General features: G+C 39.2%; 3 protein-coding genes across 4 annotated transcripts in view; 2 read left to right on the top strand and 1 right to left on the bottom strand.

The window, feature by feature from the left end:
- LOC144017499 (troponin I, fast skeletal muscle-like) lies at positions 1-7,334 on the bottom strand. Its single transcript, XM_077519130.1, has 7 exons — positions 6,838-7,334; positions 3,301-3,337; positions 3,178-3,214; positions 2,514-2,642; positions 1,315-1,404; positions 1,070-1,246; positions 1-929 (listed from the first exon to the last, which is right to left on the bottom strand). Exons 2-7 carry the CDS (start codon positions 3,306-3,308, stop codon positions 843-845), a joined length of 528 nt encoding a protein of 175 aa, XP_077375256.1. The 5' UTR covers positions 3,309-3,337; positions 6,838-7,334; the 3' UTR covers positions 1-842.
- LOC144017507 (C-myc promoter-binding protein-like) overlaps positions 1-22,016 on the top strand; it is a 265,503-nt gene that overhangs the window by 44,776 nt on the left and 198,711 nt on the right. The gene's annotated exons all lie outside the window — the stretch shown is intronic.
- LOC144017498 (Golgi apparatus protein 1-like) overlaps positions 6,843-22,016 on the top strand; it is a 25,715-nt gene continuing 10,541 nt past the window's right edge. The window contains exons 1-13 of one of the 2 annotated variants that reach the window (XM_077519128.1): positions 6,843-7,228; positions 12,377-12,406; positions 14,180-14,266; positions 15,182-15,397; positions 15,501-15,701; positions 17,005-17,076; positions 17,172-17,358; positions 17,526-17,743; positions 18,566-18,687; positions 18,798-18,899; positions 20,067-20,220; positions 20,319-20,336; positions 20,798-20,935. In XM_077519128.1, the coding sequence (XP_077375254.1) occupies positions 6,890-7,228; positions 12,377-12,406; positions 14,180-14,266; positions 15,182-15,397; positions 15,501-15,701; positions 17,005-17,076; positions 17,172-17,358; positions 17,526-17,743; positions 18,566-18,687; positions 18,798-18,899; positions 20,067-20,220; positions 20,319-20,336; positions 20,798-20,935 (1,884 nt within the window). In that variant the 5' untranslated portion in view covers positions 6,843-6,889. The remainder of the gene's footprint in view (positions 7,229-12,376; positions 12,407-14,179; positions 14,267-15,181; positions 15,398-15,500; positions 15,702-17,004; positions 17,077-17,171; positions 17,359-17,525; positions 17,744-18,565; positions 18,688-18,797; positions 18,900-20,066; positions 20,221-20,318; positions 20,337-20,797; positions 20,936-22,016) is intronic. The other variant, XM_077519129.1, reaches the window with a different exon arrangement.

The following is a 22,016-nucleotide window of genomic DNA, read 5'->3' on the forward strand; positions in this document are numbered from 1 at the left end:
AACTGGTGGAGCATAACTCGTTTACCTGCCAGTTGAGTAGAAGCACCTGTGGTTAAAGCCAATCTTTTGGCAGGATTTTTACTTTCTGGACCTGATTGCCCAACTCTGATTACTATTATACCCATTTTAATCCTCAAGGACACAGGTCTCAAACTCCATTCCTCGAGGGCCTCCGTCCTGCATGTTTTATAGGTTTCCTTCCTCAAACACACCTGATTCATCAGCAAGCTCTGCATGAACCTGATCGTGATCCTCATTATTTGATACAGCTGTGTTTGAGGAGAGAAACCTCTAAAATTGTGGCCCTCGAGGACTGAAAGTTTTCCCTGTGCTCAAGGAGAACTTCAACACAGGCTTTGCGATAAATTTGTGTTTCACACGACAGAGAGAAAGAACCAGGGCACAAACGTGGAGGAAAGGGAGAGTGGGCTTGGTGTCTTGCTCAAGGGCACTTCAACAATTGTCTCAGCAGTAGGCCCTCCATGGTTTTTGGCTCCAATAACCAAGGCCTTAATGATGAGCTACTGCTGCCCCGTATATTTAAAATTAGCAAATCACTTGTCATTTAATTAAAAGTTTAATTCACTTTTACCCTTGTAATGCAAATACTGTATAAAATATTTCTGTGCCTTTTGTGTGACAAAATAATGCATTGTAACAATTCTAGAAGTATTGAAATTTTTCCTTTTGTTTCACCAGCTAGCCTGAATTGGTGTTTATCAGTCTGATAATTTTTCTGATATATTACCTTATGTAACTTACACAACAATATTAACAATGTGGTCACATATAAAACACCAAAATGATGCTGATCAACACCACAAGAATGCTCTGGAGTTCAGTCAGGCCTCTGTCTCAAACATTTTCTTCCTGCCATCCATTCCGCTTTTGTCCTCAATTTTCTTCCTCCAGTCACCAGTCTGTTTTTCCTGAGTGACACATATACAATCAGTCAGTCTTGCTTGGGCTTATGTATTTTAAAATATTATGGTTTTTGAGTAAGCTCAAAGAATTTCATCAGAAAAAAATGTCAACAATGTTATGTCATTCTTGTGTGTGATTTACCAACCTCATCCTTCACTTCCTTCTTGACCTGCTTCAGGTTGGCCCTCAGGTCCATGGACACTTTGTGTTTGGACCCCAGCAGGGCAGCTAACATGGCATCAGCTGACATCCGTACCTTCTTCAGGGTCGGTTTCTTGAACTTTCCATTGAGATCTTGAATCATTAACTTCAGGTCGTTGATCTGATGGGGAAGGGGTATACTTTGTACACTTTTATACAACTTAACTAAAAGAACTAAAAGATGCATACCTCCTTTTCAGATTTCTTCACTTTCATATCCATGTCGTACCTTTCACCATCTACCAGGTCAATCTGTTTGTGAAGTTTCCGACAGAGCTCCTGGCAATGGGAAATACAGACAATGGTGAATTTGAAAAGCATGGGTGTGTTGTATCTATTAGCTTTGAGTACTACAGTATTTTTCTCCTTGCCTCTAGATAATATTGAGTTATACGTCCAGTTATACTATTGGCTCCCAACTTTGTCCATGTGAAACAGACTTGTTCTCACACCCCCAACAAGATATCTCTAGGATGACATTCGAACGATGCTGTCACAGAGGTGAGATTCCAACCCTCAACCTCAGAACTGTAGGGTAGACATGGCCGGTGTGCTGCATTTGGTGCTTGTGATTTGGTCGATTTGCTGTATTTTGTTACTAATAAAACTCTGCCCTTCCTGTGGATCAAGGCCATCTACAGGTAGATTTGAACTGAATGATTGGATCCAGATTGGACTGTATCTGGTCACAGTTGAGACAATGACACCTAGTGCTTTAACATGGTATTGCTAGCCCTGTGTGATTCCACGGTCCACGGACTGAAATAATAAACTTACAAAAATACTTGTGAGATTAATACCGAAAAGAAAAAAAAATCTCATAAATAGTATGTTTAGTAAGATTTTTTTTTCAGTCTGTGGAATCACTACACAGGAACCAAGTGTAAAAATAGTATACATGTCCATTTCTAAAATTTATAATGCAAAATGAGAAAAAAAGAGATGTCACCCATGTAATAGTGATCAGAAGTCAAAATACTGTGGGCAAAAGTGACAGAAAGAGCCTAGATTTCCCCCCTAACTATAAGGTGTCTTACCTTACATAAATTCATTAAAATCAATCATTGTTGCATTACTGATCAAGTTATCAAAACATTCATAAGCTTTTAACTCATGTGCACATAATGTTCTTGGACCAAAAATTGAATCAAGAGAAAATGGACCTTTTCTTACATTGACTTTGTGAGCTCATGTGAGCTTCTTGTCCAAGTCAGGCCAGAATCAGCACAACAGCAATAAAGCCAGCCATTGGAACCACTTATTCTCATTGTGCGGGTACGGTGAACGTAAGGATGTGGTTTGGTTTACATTAGATTGGCTAGAGTTCATTTTACTGTATACTGTATGTTTGTGAGTTGGATAACTGATAGTTGTATTGTGATGTTTACCTGCAACTCCTGCATGCAGGCGGGGAGAGAGAGAACAGGGCAGTTCTCCTCCATGAATTTGGTCTTCTCCTCTTGGGCCTGTTCAGCCGCTTCATCCAGCATTGTTTGACCAATCTGCAACAGCAAGCTCTGAGGAGAAGTAGGAGCAGACAGCACAGCACCACAGAGATTTTTTTTTGTATAATTTGTACACAAATTTGTATTTATATCACATTCATTTAAATACATACATAGACAATGCCTTACTGAGGTTCAAGAAGGTATTGTGTAAATTGACAAAACGAAATTACTTATAGTGAGCATAATGCTAATTTTGCATAATTGTGACTGGGTTAAACACAGGCTATGTTTTCATTTTTTCCTTATCAAAGTACCAAAATGCAAAATCATTCCATATAATAAAGATAAATCATATTTTAATGTACTGTAACATAATATTCAATTGTGAACTGATGGAATCACTAAAATTCTGAATCTGAAGTATAAATCTCTAATGCTGAGCCCAGAAAATTCATATTCTGTTCAGTCACAATTTTTCTGCACAATTTTGAAGTTCATTTATGAATGCAGTCCATGTCATAAAATGATCAGTGTCGATAAACAAATCAGATAATATGTCTCGCTCTACAATCACATTGATTCATGACCACCATCGTATATTTACCTTGAGGTAATTCCTCCGGCTTAGTGTCATCTTTTTCCTTCATAGAGAAACACAGTAGAGAAGATTCCTGTGAGTTTTGCGGATTCACAAATTAGAAATGAGAGAGTTGAGATGAGGACTTACTCTGCCATCTTGACAGCGCAGCTGACTCCTATGTGGCCTGCGGGGAAAAAGCGAGGTGAATGTCAATCCTCTCTTTATAGTGTGCGTGCGTGCGTGTCCGCAAGCGTGTGTGCGCCGAATAGGCCAGTTGTCTTCAGAAGCTGTGGGTAGAATGTGGGATGCAAGAGTTGGCAGTGGCAGCTGAGCAACAAATGTTTCAGGAATTCTCTTCTGGAAGCATCATTAGACAGTGAGACATAATGACAATGCTTCACCTTCATTTTTAACAATAAAATCTCTCTTACAGTTGACTATAATATGTCCCAACATAGTATAATGGACTGTATGTTATTGCCATTTTTTTTCTTGTAATCTGAAACCGGATTTCTCTTGTCCGTAGAGTTCCAATAATAATAGATAAAATAAAACATTTGTCCAAACAAAATGCCCTATTAATTTTTTGTATTATGGTATATGTCTAGGAATTTCATGTACATATGTTGCTGGTAAATGCACGCGTGTCCAAGTGCACTTGTATTCATAACCAGGTTTATACATTTTATTTTAAAAAAATATTAACCTAATATTGTATTAATAATGAAATAAGTTTAAATATATAATGTATAGGGGGTAGGACTAGATAAGTTTTTAACTTCTTCCTACTCCCTTTTGAACATGTAAACTGTGATTGATTGATGATTTTATGGGGTTCTTCTTTTCTTTTTTAATTCTTTGTTCCTCTGCTTTTTGTTTGTATGTTTATATCTTTAATAAATCAAATCAAAACGCACTCAACTGAACATGCATAGGGAGAACCTGTAAAACTCCACACAGGAATGATGAGAAAAAAACCTCACCTCGATATACAGTACTGCAACATTTATTGACATGAAGCATTGCCACAACACAGAAAAAATACCAACATAAACCAATATTACGACTTTAAGAAGTGTAGTTTTAAACTGCTAACACTAGCTCTAAAGTTTTGTGTGCCTAAGGATCATTCCCATGAGTCTCATCGGTTCAGTGCCAGTTTATGTGCAAAAGGTTTTTGTGCAAGGTCAGGTTGAGACAAGTGGGAAAGCAGTATAGTCTGCAAAGATTTGCTTTGAGAACCAGAAAATGGCCCTCTAGAGGACAGAACATCAAATTGACAAACCACAAGCTTCACTTTATGGAACTTTGCATTTAATTTATACGATACTTACTGTGTATGTTGTATACAGGGCTCTAATTGGGGATTTGTTCAATTACTGAAAGGCTCAATGATACATCTTTGAAATGCAAATTGTAACTAACTCTGAGAGGAGGGCGGATTAGTATGGCTGATGAAGAGCCAGAAAAAGTCTCCCTGCAGCTGCCAAACTCTAAATTTAGGAGGATTTATTGTGCTCCTTGGTTCCCAATCAGCTGCTAGCTCCAACACCATGGTAGACAGGTGTTAAATTTTGCCCACACAAAAACACAAATACTCCTCCAGTTAAATGTAAACCGATAGTAACATTTGTCTATGCGTATTGTATCTTGTTACAGAAAAAGCAGTAACTTCCATGGAGTCATTAAACTATGTCAAAATGAAAGTACTTTAATGATTAACCTATTGAACGAATACCCCTGAAAGTGTCAATCAAAACTCAGTATTACTTTTCAAAGGAGAGGAATATTTTAAACCGTTGTTGTTTTGTATATATTGTGTAAGCTGTCATAATGTGTTGTGGCTGATATATATATATATATATATATATATATATATATATATATATATATATACATATATATATATATATATATATATATATATATATATATATATATATATATATATATATATATATATATTTGGATAGTCAGTCGTCAAATTTAGTTATTCATCAGTCAATGATACAATTCTACACTTGATTTCAGCCATAATGTCATAATGGCCTTTGGGAGAAATTAACCACAATATGGCTGCAACAAAAACCAGTACTACAGTACACACGCATTGGCGCCACGGGCACACTGGCGGCAATGCACCTCAAATTTAATAACAAATGTTTCGTAATGGCAGGACATGTCAACCATTTGACGATTATATGGGAAATTTCTGCCCCCTGGTGGAGTCACCCTCTGTAGAAGAGCTTAAAGTGAGTGTAGGGGTCTTGGAGAATTGTGGGAAATGCAGGTAGCACTTTTCATAAATATGGGGAAAAAAATGGTAAAGGCATCAAGTGCACAATTTTTGAATAAATACAATTAAAATAAGAGAATAAACGAGCAGATGAAAAGTTTATTCTAACTTTGATTACAGTAGGCTATAGTAGGCTTTTTTTGGGGGGGGGGGGGGTGTTACACCTTGAAATTGTTGATCACATCTGTGTAATGCTTATTCGCAGATTGCTTATAACCCCTAATGTCTCTTATCAGTCTGTGGCTAATTTAGGCCTACTCGCCTCGATTCTCCCAAACCCTTGCTTGATTGCTTAACACAATACCTGCATGGTCCTTGGGGACCAGCAGTGGTGTAGTCCCTGAAGAAGTGGGTATACTCTCAACTTTCACCATTGGAATCAATGTGTTGGAATAGGGAAACATATGGAAAACGGGCTGGATAGTGGGAGACCAGGTTTGAGAAACACTGGCTTTTGACGTGGGCCTACCTGCTTTTTCTTTTGACCTTTTTCTGTTCAAAATGAACTGACTGACTTTTTTTTATTTATTTTTTTTTTCAACCTTTTTTAAATTATTTTTATTTATTTTATTTTTTACTCACCCACACAAACAAACGTACATGGTCTCCCAGGCGGGGAAGCAAACCCACACCAACCGGCACCAAAGGCAAGTAACCGTTCCACTCCCCCACCTGGAGCCCCCTTTTTTAATATTAGAGGCTATAGGATTGCAATTGCTGACATTAACGTTTCAACTTTAATGGCCTCGTGCTATGATGCTTGCTGAAATAGATTATTTATTTATTTATTTATTTAGTTAGTTATTTATTTTTTACAGTAGGCTCAGGCTTCAGGTTCAGATAAACTTCTACTGACCCGTAAGGAGGACTTTTTTTTTTCAAAGTTCCAGTTAACAAAAACCTACATGTGTTTACCAAAATGTTGGCCTCAGCATCACTGACCACAGTTTGGAAGCAAATACAAGCCCATAAGATATGATTTTGCAATAAGGAAGACCAGAAAGCAACACTTTTAAAATAATGTAACAATCAATCCTGAATATAATGCTGCGTTTGTATGTGTGTGCGTGCGTCATAAAAATAAATTAATCCCGGTTGCGCGTGATTAAAATGTGGTAAACTGACCATTTCCCATCTTTCCTCCTCGAAAACAATCTAATAATATATTTTATATCAATATATGTATAATCATGTGCATTGCAATCGATGTGCATGAATTCAAAAGACTTGTAATGTACTGTAATGTTTATATGGGAGAAAAAAAAATCTTTTTTTTTTTTTTTTTTAAAGTTGACATTTCAAAACATACAAAATATTTCTTATGCTGAATACTGATGGGAAGTTCTATCATCAGAAAACCCCATTACCTTTATTGTGAACTAACTGACCGGAAGTAGCGCAGTGTTGTTCTCACAGTGCTGGCTTTACGGCGTTGTGAAGATGGCGACGTACAGTCGCTCTCCGCTGCTGCTACTGCTGTTATCATACGTGTGTCTCTGTGGCTTCGGCTCCGTCTTCGGCCTCAAGGCCGCCAGCGGCCCCGCCGAGCCTCCGAACAACCTTGTCGTCCTCCGAGCCGCTGAGCCACACGCCAAGGATGCACCTGCCCCTGTCGTTGCTGCCGCCGCTGCCGCCGCTGGGGCCTCACAGCCTCGAAGGGCGACCGGCTGGAAGCTGTCCGAGGAGGAGGCCTGCAGAGAGGACCTGACCCGACTGTGCCCCAAACACACTTGGGCAAATAACCTGTCCGTGCTGGAGTGTCTACAGGACCGCAGAGAGGTAAGCGGTGGCCGCCGTTTGGGGTGCTGCTGCTGATGATGAATCGATGATGATGCTGGCTGTGACGCAATGACCGGGGTGCTTTCGATCCGTGGCTGTCAGCTGGACATTGAGGTGGAGGTAAAGCTGCAGTAGTTGACTGGTAAAGTGCTTGGTGTAGGACACGTGTTTATCCTTAAAGCACACTTATAAATACAATATGAAAATCAATTTAGTCAAGTCCACACTACTGTATTTTGAGGTTCCTTCCTGTCCCCACAGTGTGTTAGTGATTCGCCCCACCACCCCAGTATAATTTTAACACATACTTATTGAGCCAACGCAATTATTTTACGGCACACTTTAGGACTGCCAAAATAAATCACAGATATGCACACAAAAGTGCGAGGACCCCACGAAATGTACTTGTCTTGGATTGTGCATTTATGAGATAGTTGTCACAATAGATTTTATTTGTTGTACTACAACATAGCGGCACAGAATCCGAGTGGTTTGCACATCCAACTCCCTGGGCCTGTTATGAGTGGCGTTACATGTTATCTTTTCTGTCATTCACAAACGCTCACCCTCCCACGACCTCAATGAATATTATGACGCAAATACGATTCACATTTTCTTTTGCGTGTAAACTTCAAGTGGGCTGCTATCAGGTATTACAGAAAGGGAGTACAAGTTGTTCTTTAATGTCTTGTAACATCTGTATCTTTTCTATTCATTGTTACATCTTCTTTTTAATAACGTTGATTAGAAAAGATGACGGATGAGTTCACTGTTGTTGCTTTTACGCCTTCATTGACAAAGGTGGACTGCATCCTCATTCGATTTGCTCTGAAAGTATGATGCGTTATCACACACATCGTCACACAAAAGCATGTGTGGCAATTTTTGTGAGCTCTTTTACAACACACATGAGGACATATTGCGCAAGATCAGCAGACACTCGAGTCAATGATTAACAAAACAGCAGGTAAGACATGGTGAAAATCAATTTAACATCAAGCTTCCTGTGTTGTCTTATTCTATTTTAAATAGTATTAAGATCTTTCTTTCTTTTTTTTAATTCAGGGAACTCAACAGATTAATTGTAAGGCTTCTTGCATGTTGTCAGAAATGATACAGATAGGGTGACGACAACAGTGCAGTAGCTATGATTTTGGGGGATCAAGTTCTGATCCATATCTGCTTTTGCTTCTTTCCAGAAGTTTTTTTTTTTTTTTTTTTTTTTTTTTTTTTTTAATATAAATAAATATGTGTCTACTTCTAGTGATTGTACTTGAGTAAATGACACTTTACAGCTCTAGGTGCAAACTATCGGAGCAAAGCAAGAGATGTCAAACTTCAAAGTACTTTATACACTGGTGACAATTTGAACAAAAATAAATAAAAAGCATTTACAAAATATTTACAACATATTTTATGGCAGAATAAGTCAGGGCAATGAATATTGGGACGTTGACACAGTTCTAATTTTTTTGGCTCTGAACAACACCAGAATGGATTTGAAATGAAATGGGCAACATGTGCTTTAAAGGGATACTTGACTCATTGAGCAATTTTCAACAGTAAAATGTTAATATTTTGTCCAGAATTAATTTGATAACTTCATTATTTAATACCTTCACCTTCCTTCTGGGTTTGATAAGCAAACTGAGCCATGATTGGTTGTTACCCATTTCCTCACCACAGGTGATGTCATCTTCGGTCGACAGCAAGTGGCAAAATTAGTTTTTAAAGGTATTAATTGTGCATCAAAAATAATGAAGCTATCACATTCATTATAGACAAAATATTATCTTCTTACTGTTGAAAATGTTCAGTGAGTCAAGTATCCCTTTAATAGTGGACTTTCACCTTTCATTTGAAGGTAATGTACGTGCAATTTTGCATCCAATTCAGGTGAGCGGTGTAGGAATTAAAACAGTTTGTATGTATGTCTTCCACTTTTAAGGGGCCAAAGCTGTTCAAACAAATGAATCCTAAATCAAACTTTTACTTTCTAGTTACATGTTGGCAAATTCTTTGCAGTCAATTACAACCAATCACTAAACACTTGATTTTATCCCTGCTTATGCTCTGACAGGCCTCTACTGCAACCGTCTTCAGTTCTTGCCTTGTTCTCGGGATATTTTTCTTCAGTAAGTGAAATGCAGGCTCAATCAGATTCAGGTCAAGTGATTTACTTGGCTCTGGTGGAACATTCCACTTCTTTGCCTTGTGAAAGCACTATATAAATAAAGTTGAATTGAGATGAGTTTAAAAAAAAAAAAAAACTGGTTGTTTTCGCTATATGCTTCGGGTCATTGTCCATTTGTACTGTGAAGCGTTGTGCAATGAATTCTGAAGCATTTGGCTGAAAATGAGCGGATAATATTGCCTGCAACACTTCAGAATTGATCCTGCTGCTCTTGTCAACAGTCACATCATTACTAAAAAGATAAGAATTGTGTCGATGTCCCAGTATTTACGGACCTAAATGTACACAATAAGCACCCTCATTTATGTAGCATCAAATAGTTTGTAGATCAGTTTTCTCACATTCTCACACGTATTGAAAGTATGCATGTGTGCTGATTAATTTAATGTGTTAAAGTATCTCTGGTACATCAGCACCATGCTGTTAACCACCATGCTGATGGTCCAACACATACACATGCACGCACAAACAGGTGCACACACGCTCTCTTCTGCTTCTCCTCAGGCATCTTTACGGAGATAATTGCGTTGCTTCAGCTTTGTAACAGCTGTGGCCTCCAGAAGAGGAAAGTTGCTCTTATAATTCTGCCTCCTCTCTGGAGAGAAAGATAGACACTCGCACACAAAACCTTGCAAAGCAGCAAGAGGTCACATTAAAGCATTTAAGAATGTATTTATGGTGGTTTGAGGCCTCGATTCTGAAGTCAGAGAAGCAGCATCACTGATTAGCAAGGAAGAATTTTGCCATAGCCCGCAGGCACTTCCTGTTTGGGGTCAATGCCATCGCTTTCTGCTTCAGAATGAGCATATAGATAGGCATTTCAGAAGAGCAGCTTTTGAACCAGTTATCATGCTCTTATTATTTTGCGTTTACAGTGAACTGCCCCTTTTTTGGGGAAATGTTCCAGACCCACCCGCGATAGATAGAAATCTGATAACGGGAGACCATATAACGGACATTTCCTAAATGGTTTCACCCCTCCCACATGTCCTAAACATATCAAAAGACTGATATTGTAGAATATCACTTCAAGAAAATGAAGACTCGCTTGCGCATATCTCCCAATAAGATGTCAAGCGTACTTGCTTCAATGTCTTCATTTGTCAATTCTACTTGAATTTTAATGTAAAATTAATACGTAAAGCAAAAAAGAAGTACCCATGGTCCATTTAATGCTACTGTGAATGCAGAAGATTGAATTTCGAATTGCGACAGCCACCTGTGGCCGAAAAATGAAACTGTATTTTTTCTTCTTCACATAAACAATGCGCACATGACGATACATCCGCAGACAGAGGGTGGGAAATTCAAACCCAAATCCCGTCTGAAAACTTTTGGACAGAGGCTTGCAGGAGTTCCCATTATTAACAGCTAAGGTGTTAATCTACTAATTAAAAAATGTTTCAGACATCAGGGCTCGAGACGGCGACCAATTCACCCGCAAATGCGGCCAACTGTACAGCCTGTGCGAGTACATGTTTCGGGTCGTACGTCTGCGGAGGCCAACTTCAAAATAAAAGCCTTCCAAGTAATGTGACTTGTATTTTGAAATTTACCCACGTAGCGCGTGGAAGGCGTTGCGGGTCAAGGCGGCTAGCTTGACTAGTCCTACGCGACTGTCGACTTCCAACATCAACACAACGCCACCTTAAAATTATATTTAATTGCCAATTAAAAACGCTAAGATAAGTTGGAATACATTGTCATTTTGGGGTGCGTTGTCAGCAAATTCAACATTGAATCTGCATTGAATCTGCGTTAGATCACCATGATTGGCTGTTAGCTAACGAATCAGCGCATTGGGCAAGAGGAGAAAGTGACGAACGCCGATAAACAGTACTGATGGAAAGCCTCGAGCATTTTTTATTTTTTTTCGCTCATGTTGCGCATCGTCATCCTGCTGTATCCTCCGCATTTGAACGTGCAATGTCTGTCTGGACAGAAGATCGGGAAGATGACTTTGTCTCTTTGGTTCAAGAGAGACCGGTATTGTATGATATTACCGTTAAAAGGTTTTCCGACAAAGGTATGAAAACCAAACTATGGCATGACAAGGGGACGTGACTGGATATAGCAGGTACGATTTTAGATGCGATACTTCGCAAAAAGCCGGAGGGCTTTTTTATTCACGTGGGAGGGCATCGTGAGAGAAAAAGTAACCGGTATGCTTTTTTTTTACGATTTTATATCCCGCCCCTGTAAAGCGGTTTCCGGGTGACTTTAGGAATAATGACTACCGCCGCCGATGGTATAGAGGAAAATTATTTCTCGCGCATGCTCTGAAGATTCGTAATAGTCGGAGTCGGTGCGGTGTATATTTTCTACGAGACGTACCGACGTCTGGGCCGACGCCACAGTCGGTAGGCGACGGTCACATTTGGCCGACGCCGGATTGGTGTATCTAGTCCTTTAGTCTGCAGCTATCAGGGATTTTCTCCATCCCATTCATTCACACCAATACAATTAGTCTGTTATCTCAATGCTTTGATGATTTTCATTGATAAATTTGCTCTTGTTTCCAGCCCTTTGATCTCAATAGAAATCATTGGCTTTAATTAATAACTCATAGTCTTACTAATTGGTCATTTATATCTTGGGTGAAGCTAAGAGTCTTCTTCATTACCCTTGTTCCTCTGTCCTTGGAACGTTTAGTGGAAATGACAGTATAAAGCTAAGTACATTTTGTGTGTCTGTTCCTGTGCATTTTATCTTATTTTTCTATGCAAAGTGAAACTATGATCAGAATCTCCTGCTGGGTTTATTGTATTAAAGCTGATTATTGGTGGGGATTGGGGTGTTAGTAAAGAACTTGGGTTTAGTATTTGGTACATTCCCAACATGCTGCACCAAATTCAAGACTTTTATTGAAAAGTGCATTTGAATGTGTGTCACTGCCACTAAAATGTTTTTGTGTAAAGATGGTTAGAAAATGTTCTGATTTTATGTTTCTGCAGGAAACTGAGATGGCCCCGGACTGCAACCATGTAAGTACATAAACACTATTTATCTTTACCTTGTACACCGCACATTGTGTCTGCGTTGTTGTCTTAGTAGGTGTTGTTTTTGTAAACTTTGTGTAAGCGGTTGACTTTTTTTCATTAATTTGTTTGGGGGGGAAAGCACATGGCTCAATAGTGTTGCATATGCATTCTGCATGACAACTTTTCTCAAGGAGCAATTGATTCCAAATGCTGCTTTCAGTACATAACAAACTTCCAGCATCCAGTGAGAGAATTTGTGCTAATAGTTGCACAAGTAGAAAGGGGTGGCCAGAGTTAAAATATGTCTCTTCTGCAGTTCACTGTATCAGAGATGTTTAGCAGATACAGACAGATTTGGTGCCTATATTGTGACGCTTTAGTTAAGTGCATAATTAAAGTGTTTCTTGAAATAAATACACATTTGTGGAATAATCGTGATCTTTAATGATAATCTTTTTAGAGGCCACTGGGCAACTGGGTAGACTGTTTGAGCACATGTATGGATTGTAAGATTTGATGATTTGTGAATCAAGACAAAAGGCCTTATACAATGTCAGGGCTCTACACTAACTTCTCCACTACTAGCACTGGTGCGAGTGACACTTTTAGTTGCTCGCACAGCACAGGATTTGGTCGCACCATTTTTTGTGTTGGTGCAGCATGACCTTAGGCATATGCACCTCAATATATTTGCAAAATATTTCATTGGAACACGAGGTTTGCCTGCAACACCAGCGGCTATCAAAACAAGTCAATAATTTCGTATAACTTAACTCATGTGAACATTATTTTGTTTAGCTCAGTAAAAGTCAGTACTTTTTTTTTTTTTTTTTTTACCTGCTCCTCGGCCGATGTTCCCCTGCCCGTTTGATTTGGCACCTTCTGTTGGTCCTCCTTTACCCCCATCATTCTCCTCCTCATTCTCATTTTGTTTTAGAAAGTAATCAGCAATAGACCGCTTCATTTTTTTTTTATTCGCTGCCGCTTTTCCCTGAGCCCCACACGGCAAGCTACCAATGCCGTGCAGTGCGCGTGTACACGTATGCTGTGCCAATCAGGAAGTAGCCAGTCAATCACATTGCAGTGGGTCATGTCACTCAAATACTATTGGATTGAGTTGCCGCACGGTGGCGCGCTCTTGTTGCTACGGGAAAACCAGCGGAGGACACGGCGACTTTTGAACGTACGTTTTAAACATAGTGCAGAGGGAGCATTAATGCACTCGCGCTGTGCGAGCAGTATTTTTTTTTCACCAGCACGCACTTGAAAGTTGCCCACATTTGCAAGTGAAATACTCGCACTGTCGAGCCCTGAATGTTTGCAGGAAACCCAACCAACATCTTTTAAAGTACTTTAATTTATGTAAAATGTAGTGAAAACATGTATTTTTGTTTGGCCTTAATAAGCTCTGAATGCAAGTTTGTTATCTCTTCTACACCACAATAATGGTGTACATTCTCAGACTGAAATAATGATTTCTTACCGGTAATGTGTTTTTAAGACTTATGGACTAACAATGCGGCTTTAAAAACAGTAGGCCATCCCAATACATACCACATCATTTTCTCATTTGGATGTTGAGAGCCAAGGCTTTTTGCACATCTAAAATATATGCTGTAGTGTCACTTTGCTTTACTGTAATTGTGATTGCTACCATTTCATGTCTTGTTCACAGCAAATTACTTTAAGTAATTCTTGGTAATGGAAGGCTAACATGAATAGTTAATGAATAATGAGCACTGGATATATCTAACCCTGAATAACTCTCTTCATCAGCTCCTGTGGAACTACAAGCTTAATCTGACCACTGATCCAAAGTTTGAGTCGGTGGCCATTGAGGTTTGCAAGACAACCATCAGTGAGGTCAGTGTTCAGCCAAGTGGTCTCAGTCATATACATTAGTTACTGATAGTGTAGTGGTTCACTCGCGTCACTTCTGTACTGTAATAAAAAACAAACAAACAAGTGCTGTTGTTTTCCTGGTTGCCCATTATACCCAATGCAGTCGTTCTTACAAGTATTAGGACTGGGCGATAAATCACATTAATTTGATTAATCATGATTTTGAAAATCAAATTGTTGAAAAACTCGTGAAATCGAATTTTGTCTTTTGAATTATTCAAAGATTTTGTTCTTATGTTCTGTTACATCCAGATGTTATTGTAAGTTATAATTTTGCACAAGTGGCAGAATGCTGGATGGGTGCTTTACAAGACATGTTTAGTATAGCTATCAACTACTCAATTATGGCAATTAAGCACAAATTCTGAATGTTATGTTTATGTAAAATTGATTTACAATCAGTATATGACTATACGACACGTTATTATTGTCGGAACATATTTTTACAGGAATTATATTTGAATAAATGAAACCTTTAAATAAACGTTTGTTGGGTTTATTAGATTCAAATCGTTAATCGTCCTGAATGACTGAGAAAAATCGAGATTTTAATTTTTGGCCATATCGCCCAATCCTAACAAGTATGCAATTTGACTTTTTTTTTTTAATTTTTTATAATGCACAGTTTGTCTTTGAGACAACAAACCCAGAATTCAATTGGAGGTTACCTCAGGGATCGATCTTGGACCCTTTATTGTTTTTAATTTACATTCACAACTTGATCGTCTCTTGCAATATTTTTCTTCCTTTATTACTTGCTGATGATACCAGTTTTCTAGCTGTTGGTGATGACATTAAATCTCTCACTATAACATACTTACATGTTTCTGAATTAGTACGCTCCTTAATTATTCTCATCTCCTCGAATAACGGCAGCTTAAGGAGTGTAATGACGAGGAACGTGGGAGGGGCTACCTCGTATCTTGTCTGGTCGATCACCGTGCGAACATCAGCGAGTACCAATGTAACCAGTACATCACCAAGATGACCAGTATTATCTTCAGTGACTACCGACTAATCTGTGGCTTCATGGACAAATGTAAAGAAGACATCAACAATCTACGCTGCGGGAGCATCACCATAGGACACAAGGTGACCTTTTGTTAAAGTGAATACCTCATAAACATTCACAATGTACTAGCTGTAATTGATCATTTTGATTCTTGTATTTGCTGCTGTTGTCTTTGCACATCAGGACATCCACAGCCAAGGGGAAGTCATCGCTTGTCTGGAAAAGGCGCTTGTGAGGGAGGCTGAACAAGATCAAGTCCGTCCAATCAAAGAGGAGTGTCAGAAGGCTATCCTGCGGGTTGCAGAACTCTCATCAGATGACTTCCACCTTGATCGACATCTTTACTTTTCCTGTCGAGACGACCGTGAGAGATTCTGCCAGAATGTAACGACATCATTTTTTCATCTCTTTTGCAATTATTCAAATCAGTCTCATTAGTATTAATAGTTTTCATTCATATTTCTCGCCACATTAGTCTCTAATTGCTAACTTTGAATGCCAATGGAAACTTTAATCAAGAAATAGATTAACTGAGGTCATATGCCATATGTCATATTAGTACTTTTTTTTTTCTTTTTTTCCAGAACCGTCACAGGCACAGATTTCTACCAGTCATAGTTAAACATACACAAAATAAAATATGCATGAGGCAACTGAGGTGAAATGACAAATTAGAACAGCTACATTATACTCGAATTAAAATGTTGACTCTGTCACCTCCAATATACAGTTCTAAATATGAGCGTGCTCACAGGTGATATTAGCATTATTTAGTTGATACTTTTCAGGGACTATACAATGCCATGTAACAATTTTCTAGTTCTAATCAAATTTCATATATTTATTTCACTTTTGAAAGCGATTTCTAGAATACTAAGATGCAAAACTCTTTTGTAGCATTTCTCCATCTATATATATTTTTTTAAAGAGGAAGTAAACCCAAAAATATTCTGTACAACAGTATGTTGTCTGCAGCCCACTAGTCTATACGCGGCATACTGATTAATATCGCACTTGTGGAAGATGAATTAAGCAGCAAAATCCAGCCATTTTTATCCATCTCAGGTGGCAGCCATTTCGCTACTTTCTGTCGACTGAAAATGACACCGCAGTTGCTCAGGACTCAAGTAACTATCACAGCTCATCTGTTTTTTGAGTCCGGTTATGTGAACGCTAAGCCGTCATTTTCAGTTGACAGCAAGTGGCAAAATGGCTGCACCCTGAGATGGATAAAAAAAAAAAAAATGGTTGGATTTTGCTGCTTTATTCATATTCCACAAATGCTGTATTAAGCAAAATACGATGTATTGTTTTAGACTAGAAGGCTGCATAGAACGTATTGGAAAGAACATTTTTGGGTTGACTTCCCTTTTAGGGATATAACAACAACAGGTCAGGCTGTGTGCCACACAATTGAAAGGTTTTTGGTTTGAAATTGGTTCTAAATTCTCCATAGGCGACTGTGAGTGTCTGTTTTTGTCAGCTGGGTAGGCAGCCGTTCACCTGCGACCTTAATGAGGAGTGGTATAGAAAATGGAAGGAAGAAAGAAATACTGCACACTAAATGCATTATACTGTATGTTGATATGACAAACTTCTTAATTCCATCCAAAATGCCTTCAAAACAGTAGTTCCGTTTAGCAAAACAAGTGTTTTCATCCTCTCTGATCACATTTTCATTCTCTAGACTCAGGCAGGAGATGGAAAAGTCTACAAGTGCCTCTTCAACCACAAGTTCGAAGAGGCCATGTCAGAGAAGGTGCATCAACTTTATTTGGTGCTTGTTTGCTGGTGCACCTTGTGTTTCTGGATAATAATTCACAGACAAATGTCTTATTTTTTCCTTTCTTCTAGTGCAGAGACGCTCTGACAACACGGCAGAAGCTGATCTCTCAGGACTACAGGGTCAGTTACTCGCTGGCTAAAGCCTGTAAGCTCGACCTGAGGAAGCACCGCTGCAGCCTGGACACCAACCTGCCGCGGGCCCGCGAAGCCCGTCTCTCGTACCTGCTCCTGTGTCTGGAGGCCGCTGTGCACCGAGGTGATGTCTTAATGTGGCTTCAACTTACATCCTCATCTTTAAATGTGATCAATTATCTTCCATTACACTAATAAGAAATGAAGCGTGTTGGTGAAATGAGGCATGATGTTCAAGATTCTTGTCATGAAGTTATTTTTCTCATTTTTGTTTTGTTGTGTATTGTGCAGGTCGCCCGGTCACCGGCGAGTGTCAGGGTGAAATGCTGGACTATCGGCGGATGCTGATGGAGGACTTCTCCCTCAGTCCCGAGATCGTGCTTCACTGCCGCGCAGAGATTGAGACTCACTGTTCTGGCCTTCACCGCAAAGGCCGCACTCTGCATTGCCTGATGAGGATCGGCCGCGGCGACCGTAGTGCCTCAGTCGACGGTGTTTGCCAGAGTGCTGTAAGTAACACCGTAAACACAAAAAACGTGATCTACGTACACAAAACCTGATCTACATAAACAAACCGTGTGATCTATGCACACAAATCGTGATCTACACACACAAACCCCGCAGTAGCATGGTAACAACGTCGCGTCATGTGACCAGCAGTTGACCAATAACAGCATAGTAGTTCTTAAACGAGTTGGCAAACTAAAATGGCTGCAGAAGTTCCATACATCATTAATTTGCAGTAGACATTAAAGTTTCACATTTATATGCCAAGAAACAAAATGAATCGGTGTCATTCTGGTACTTACAGAGTCCGTTTATATGTCCAGAATGATGTGGAATTTAGATTAATTATGAGTGTGCAGACTTCATGAGGGTAATTCCGATTGTGGCTGCTGGGGATCACTCTTGTCACTTGTAAACTTCCAAGGAATATTTGGACGCATGCTCACCACCTGTTGAGCGTAGCAACAGGAAAATTAGCTGGGGCAAGCTGATAAGGACCCAGAACGCCTGGTTGAAGTTGAAGACTGGTTTTGAGACTTTTGATGTTGGCATGACTTTGAGATAGAGCCCTGCCACATGTTGAGGTGTATAACCAATGGGGTTGTTTCAAAAACAATTTATAATCCAGTTGTCTTGGCTGGTCGACAGGAGGTTAAATCCACCAAGGCACTCACACATGTTCCACAGGGGGAAGGGAGTTCCAAGAAAAAAAAAGTAGCTGGGATAAGGTCAATAATTGTTACATAAATGAGAATCGCGATTGTTATTATTATTATTTGGGACACCCCTACAAATATGTCCTTTTAATTGTGCTTCCACTGCAGCTTCAGACACTGATCCAGTCTGCTGACCCTGGCGCTGACTACAGGATCGACCGAGCACTCAATGAGGCCTGCGAGTCAGTCATCCAGACAGCTTGTAAACATATCCGCAATGGAGACCCAATGTAAGGGCGCACACACAAAATATGTGAAAGATCAGCTATATGATTCAGATGATGAAACAACTCCCTTTTAGAGAGTAAGTGTGTGTATTTGTGTGTGTGTGTGTGTGAAGGATCTTGTCTTGCCTGATGGAGCATCTGTACACAGAAAAGATGGTGGAGGACTGCGAACATCGACTGTTGGAGCTCCAGTATTTCATATCAAGGGACTGGAAGTGAGTGTGCTCACAAAAAGGAATTTATCAACAAGCCAATTGTGCTGACATCTGAGGCGTGTCCCTTGCATAGCTCTATTTTTATTTCCCAAGTGAAGTGACTAACCCCTGTGGACCATCTTTTTATAGATGGACATTGTTCTTTGATTGTAGATGTTTTATCCGTCATATTGTGTTTTTATATACAGTATGTCACAAAGGGAATACACCCCTCACATTTCTGCACATATTTAATGATATCTTCATGGGTCAACACTGAAGACATGACATTTTGACACATTGAAATGTAGTCAATGTACAGTGCATATAACAGTGTAAATGTATTGTTTCCTCAAAATACATCCATTGATAACTAAACCCCTGACAACAAAAGTGAGTACACCCCTAAGTGAAAATGCCAAAAGTGTCAATATTTTGTGCAGTCACCACACTTGCCTCACCACTCACCTGGTTGCGGCCGCAAACGCTTGGCACCATCTGAACCACATAACTTCACCTTGGTCACATCAGACCACAGTCTATGGTTGCAGTAATCTGTGACCTTAGTCTGCTGGTCTTCAGTGAATTCTTTGCAGGCTTTCTTGTGTATCATCTTTAGAAGAGGCTTGCGCAAACCATGCATAAAAAATTGAGATTTATAAAACCATACGTAGACACACATTCACACACACCTGCACACAAATTCCCTTCTATAAATGCCACACGATCCCAACGGGTTTGTGCAGCAGATTCCACGCCCCATGTCCACCTATTTCACCCCATATTTGGCAATGCAAATCAACTAATCTATGTATTTACAAGCAGCACGTTGGCGAACACCAAATCAAAAATATGGACGGCAATTAAGAAAGACTGCTAACTTCACTATGATGTACATTGAATTTTTGTGTGAATAATATAATAAAATATATATTAGGTAAAAAAAAAAATGTACATTTGAAACCCTCATTGGAGAGGTCAAGTCACAGAAGGCCGTGATTTTTTTGGGAGCATCAGCAATAAAAAGGACGTAATTAAATATTTTCAGAAATGTAACGGGTGTACTCACTTATAGATACTACTAGTGAGATACTAGATACTGTACATAGCCGGTTTTCATACCACTCTGCAAAGATAAATTTAGTGAGAGTAGTAATGTTATGTATGGTGTCCTATTTGTTTTCCCAGACTGGACCCCATATTGTACAAGAAATGCCAAGGCGATGCTGCCCGACTTTGTCATACGCATGGCTGGAATGAGACCAGCGAGTTGATGCCGCCAGGCGCCGTCTTCTCCTGCCTGTACCGCCATGCCTACCGCACAGAGGAGCAAGGCCGTCGGGTACGACATGACACCAGAAACTCTCATATTGTATCGGAGGAATTCCAAGTCGTTTGGGGATTAAAAATGTCAAACTGTGACATGTTTTTGTACAATAGGTCAACACTGACATTCAGGTAAGTGGTCAACAACCTCTGCCAATCAATATGCTGGTATAAGGTGCGATGAAGGTGAATCAGGGTTGGAATGATGAATAATTTTATCTGTGCTACTTTTTTTTTTCAGGACTTTGAAAAATTAAAATTAAAATTTGATAATCTACAATACAAAAAAAAAAAAGGAAAAATGATAAGATAATGGCATGTTGGAATTATGATATTAAACACCACCCAGCCAAAATATTATGATGACTTACACAGTTTAATGATATTCAATACCACTGATAAGAAAGCTAATTATTAATATTTAAAATGATTCCTTTGCAAAAGTAATAGTTCTGAGTTGGGATTGACATTATTTTATTTAACAAGATGTTTATCATGATCATAATATTGAGGCTGCTTGGACATTATAATGATAGTGTTTATTTTGCTCCCAATTGGTCCCTTATTCGTTTATTGTGTGTGCACGTGCGCAGTTATCTCGAGACTGTAAAGTGGAGGTTCAGCGAATTCTCCACCAGAGGGCGCTGGATGTGAAACTGGACCCTGAGCTGCAGAAGCGCTGCATGACCGACCTCGGCAAGTGGTGCAGCGAGAAGACGGACACTGGACAGGTCAGACAAGTGACTGTTCAAATATGATGATTATGGTGATGATGCAGCAGATTCAAGCATAGGATCTTTCATTCTGTAAACTTACTTTGTGGGGTTTGTTTGGTCTGTTCTTTTCCCTTTGCTCACAGAATTGTGTGTTAAAGATCAGTGGTTCCCAACTTTTCTGAAGCCAAACATATATTTGCACCAAATTCACAGCAACGAGCTTCGGCTGGCTGCTAGTGCGGCTAAGCACGTTGCGGAGTCACTCCTAAGTCCTCATCATCGTCTCAGTGGTGGCAAATAATCCACATTTCCGACCTGTATCGTTCTCTCGAAGGCATGACGAGAAGAAGCTATGCTAATCGTTAAGCTAACTCTGTGAGCAAGTACACTTTTCACGGAAGTTTGGCTGGAACTGCATTAAGGTGGTGTGTGTCTCATTTTGCATAGCAAAATAGCAGACAGAGAAACAAAACAAAACTGTTGTCATGGATCAGCCCCACCCCAGGAGGCACACCAGAGTGACTTACTAAAGACACATGTAAAAATTTGTAACAGGTAAAAGGTGAATCATTTGTCCGTTTGGCATAGGGATGGATGATTATGGGGGAAACAATCATCACGATTATTTTGATTGAGATTGAAATTGCATTTAATAAAACGATATTCATTGATTTAAAAATGATTATTTTTTAACTACTAAAACTCAACTACTCAAAACTGTTATCATAGCCGTACACCCATCATCCCTTCACGTTGAACATTTTATTCTTAAACACTATTCTTTTTGTCAAGTATAACATAAACTTGCGGTATAGATATCATATAAAATTTAAGTCTCTTGTATTTTCATTCTTCATTTTCAAACTTAAGCATTACACTACCCATTATCATATCTATTTTATCTTGTGTTATTTTCACAAGTCTGGGGACGTAGTGGGCTATCCTGGGACCTCAGGGATTGTATTTTGTGCTATATCATGTGAAAATGTGTGTTGGTATGACCAAAACAAAAAACAAAAAAAACAAAACACACACAAAAAAAGGCCTTGGATATATTTGTATCCTTGAATATTGAGGAAAAGAACATTTTGTAAAT

The sequence above is a fragment of the Festucalex cinctus genome, chromosome 4 (assembly GCF_051991245.1).
Source record: "Festucalex cinctus isolate MCC-2025b chromosome 4, RoL_Fcin_1.0, whole genome shotgun sequence".
NCBI lineage: Eukaryota > Metazoa > Chordata > Actinopteri > Syngnathiformes > Syngnathidae > Festucalex > Festucalex cinctus.

Excerpts from the sequence above, each read along its gene's own strand:
- LOC144017499 (XM_077519130.1), bottom strand. Across the intron at positions 2,643-3,177 it reads GCCGGAGGAATTACCTCAAG|AGCTTGCTGTTGCAGATTGG; the intron begins GTAAATATACGA and ends ACTTCTCCTCAG. Across the intron at positions 1,247-1,314 it reads TGAAGAAATCTGAAAAGGAG|ATCAACGACCTGAAGTTAAT; the intron begins GTATGCATCTTT and ends CTTCCCCATCAG.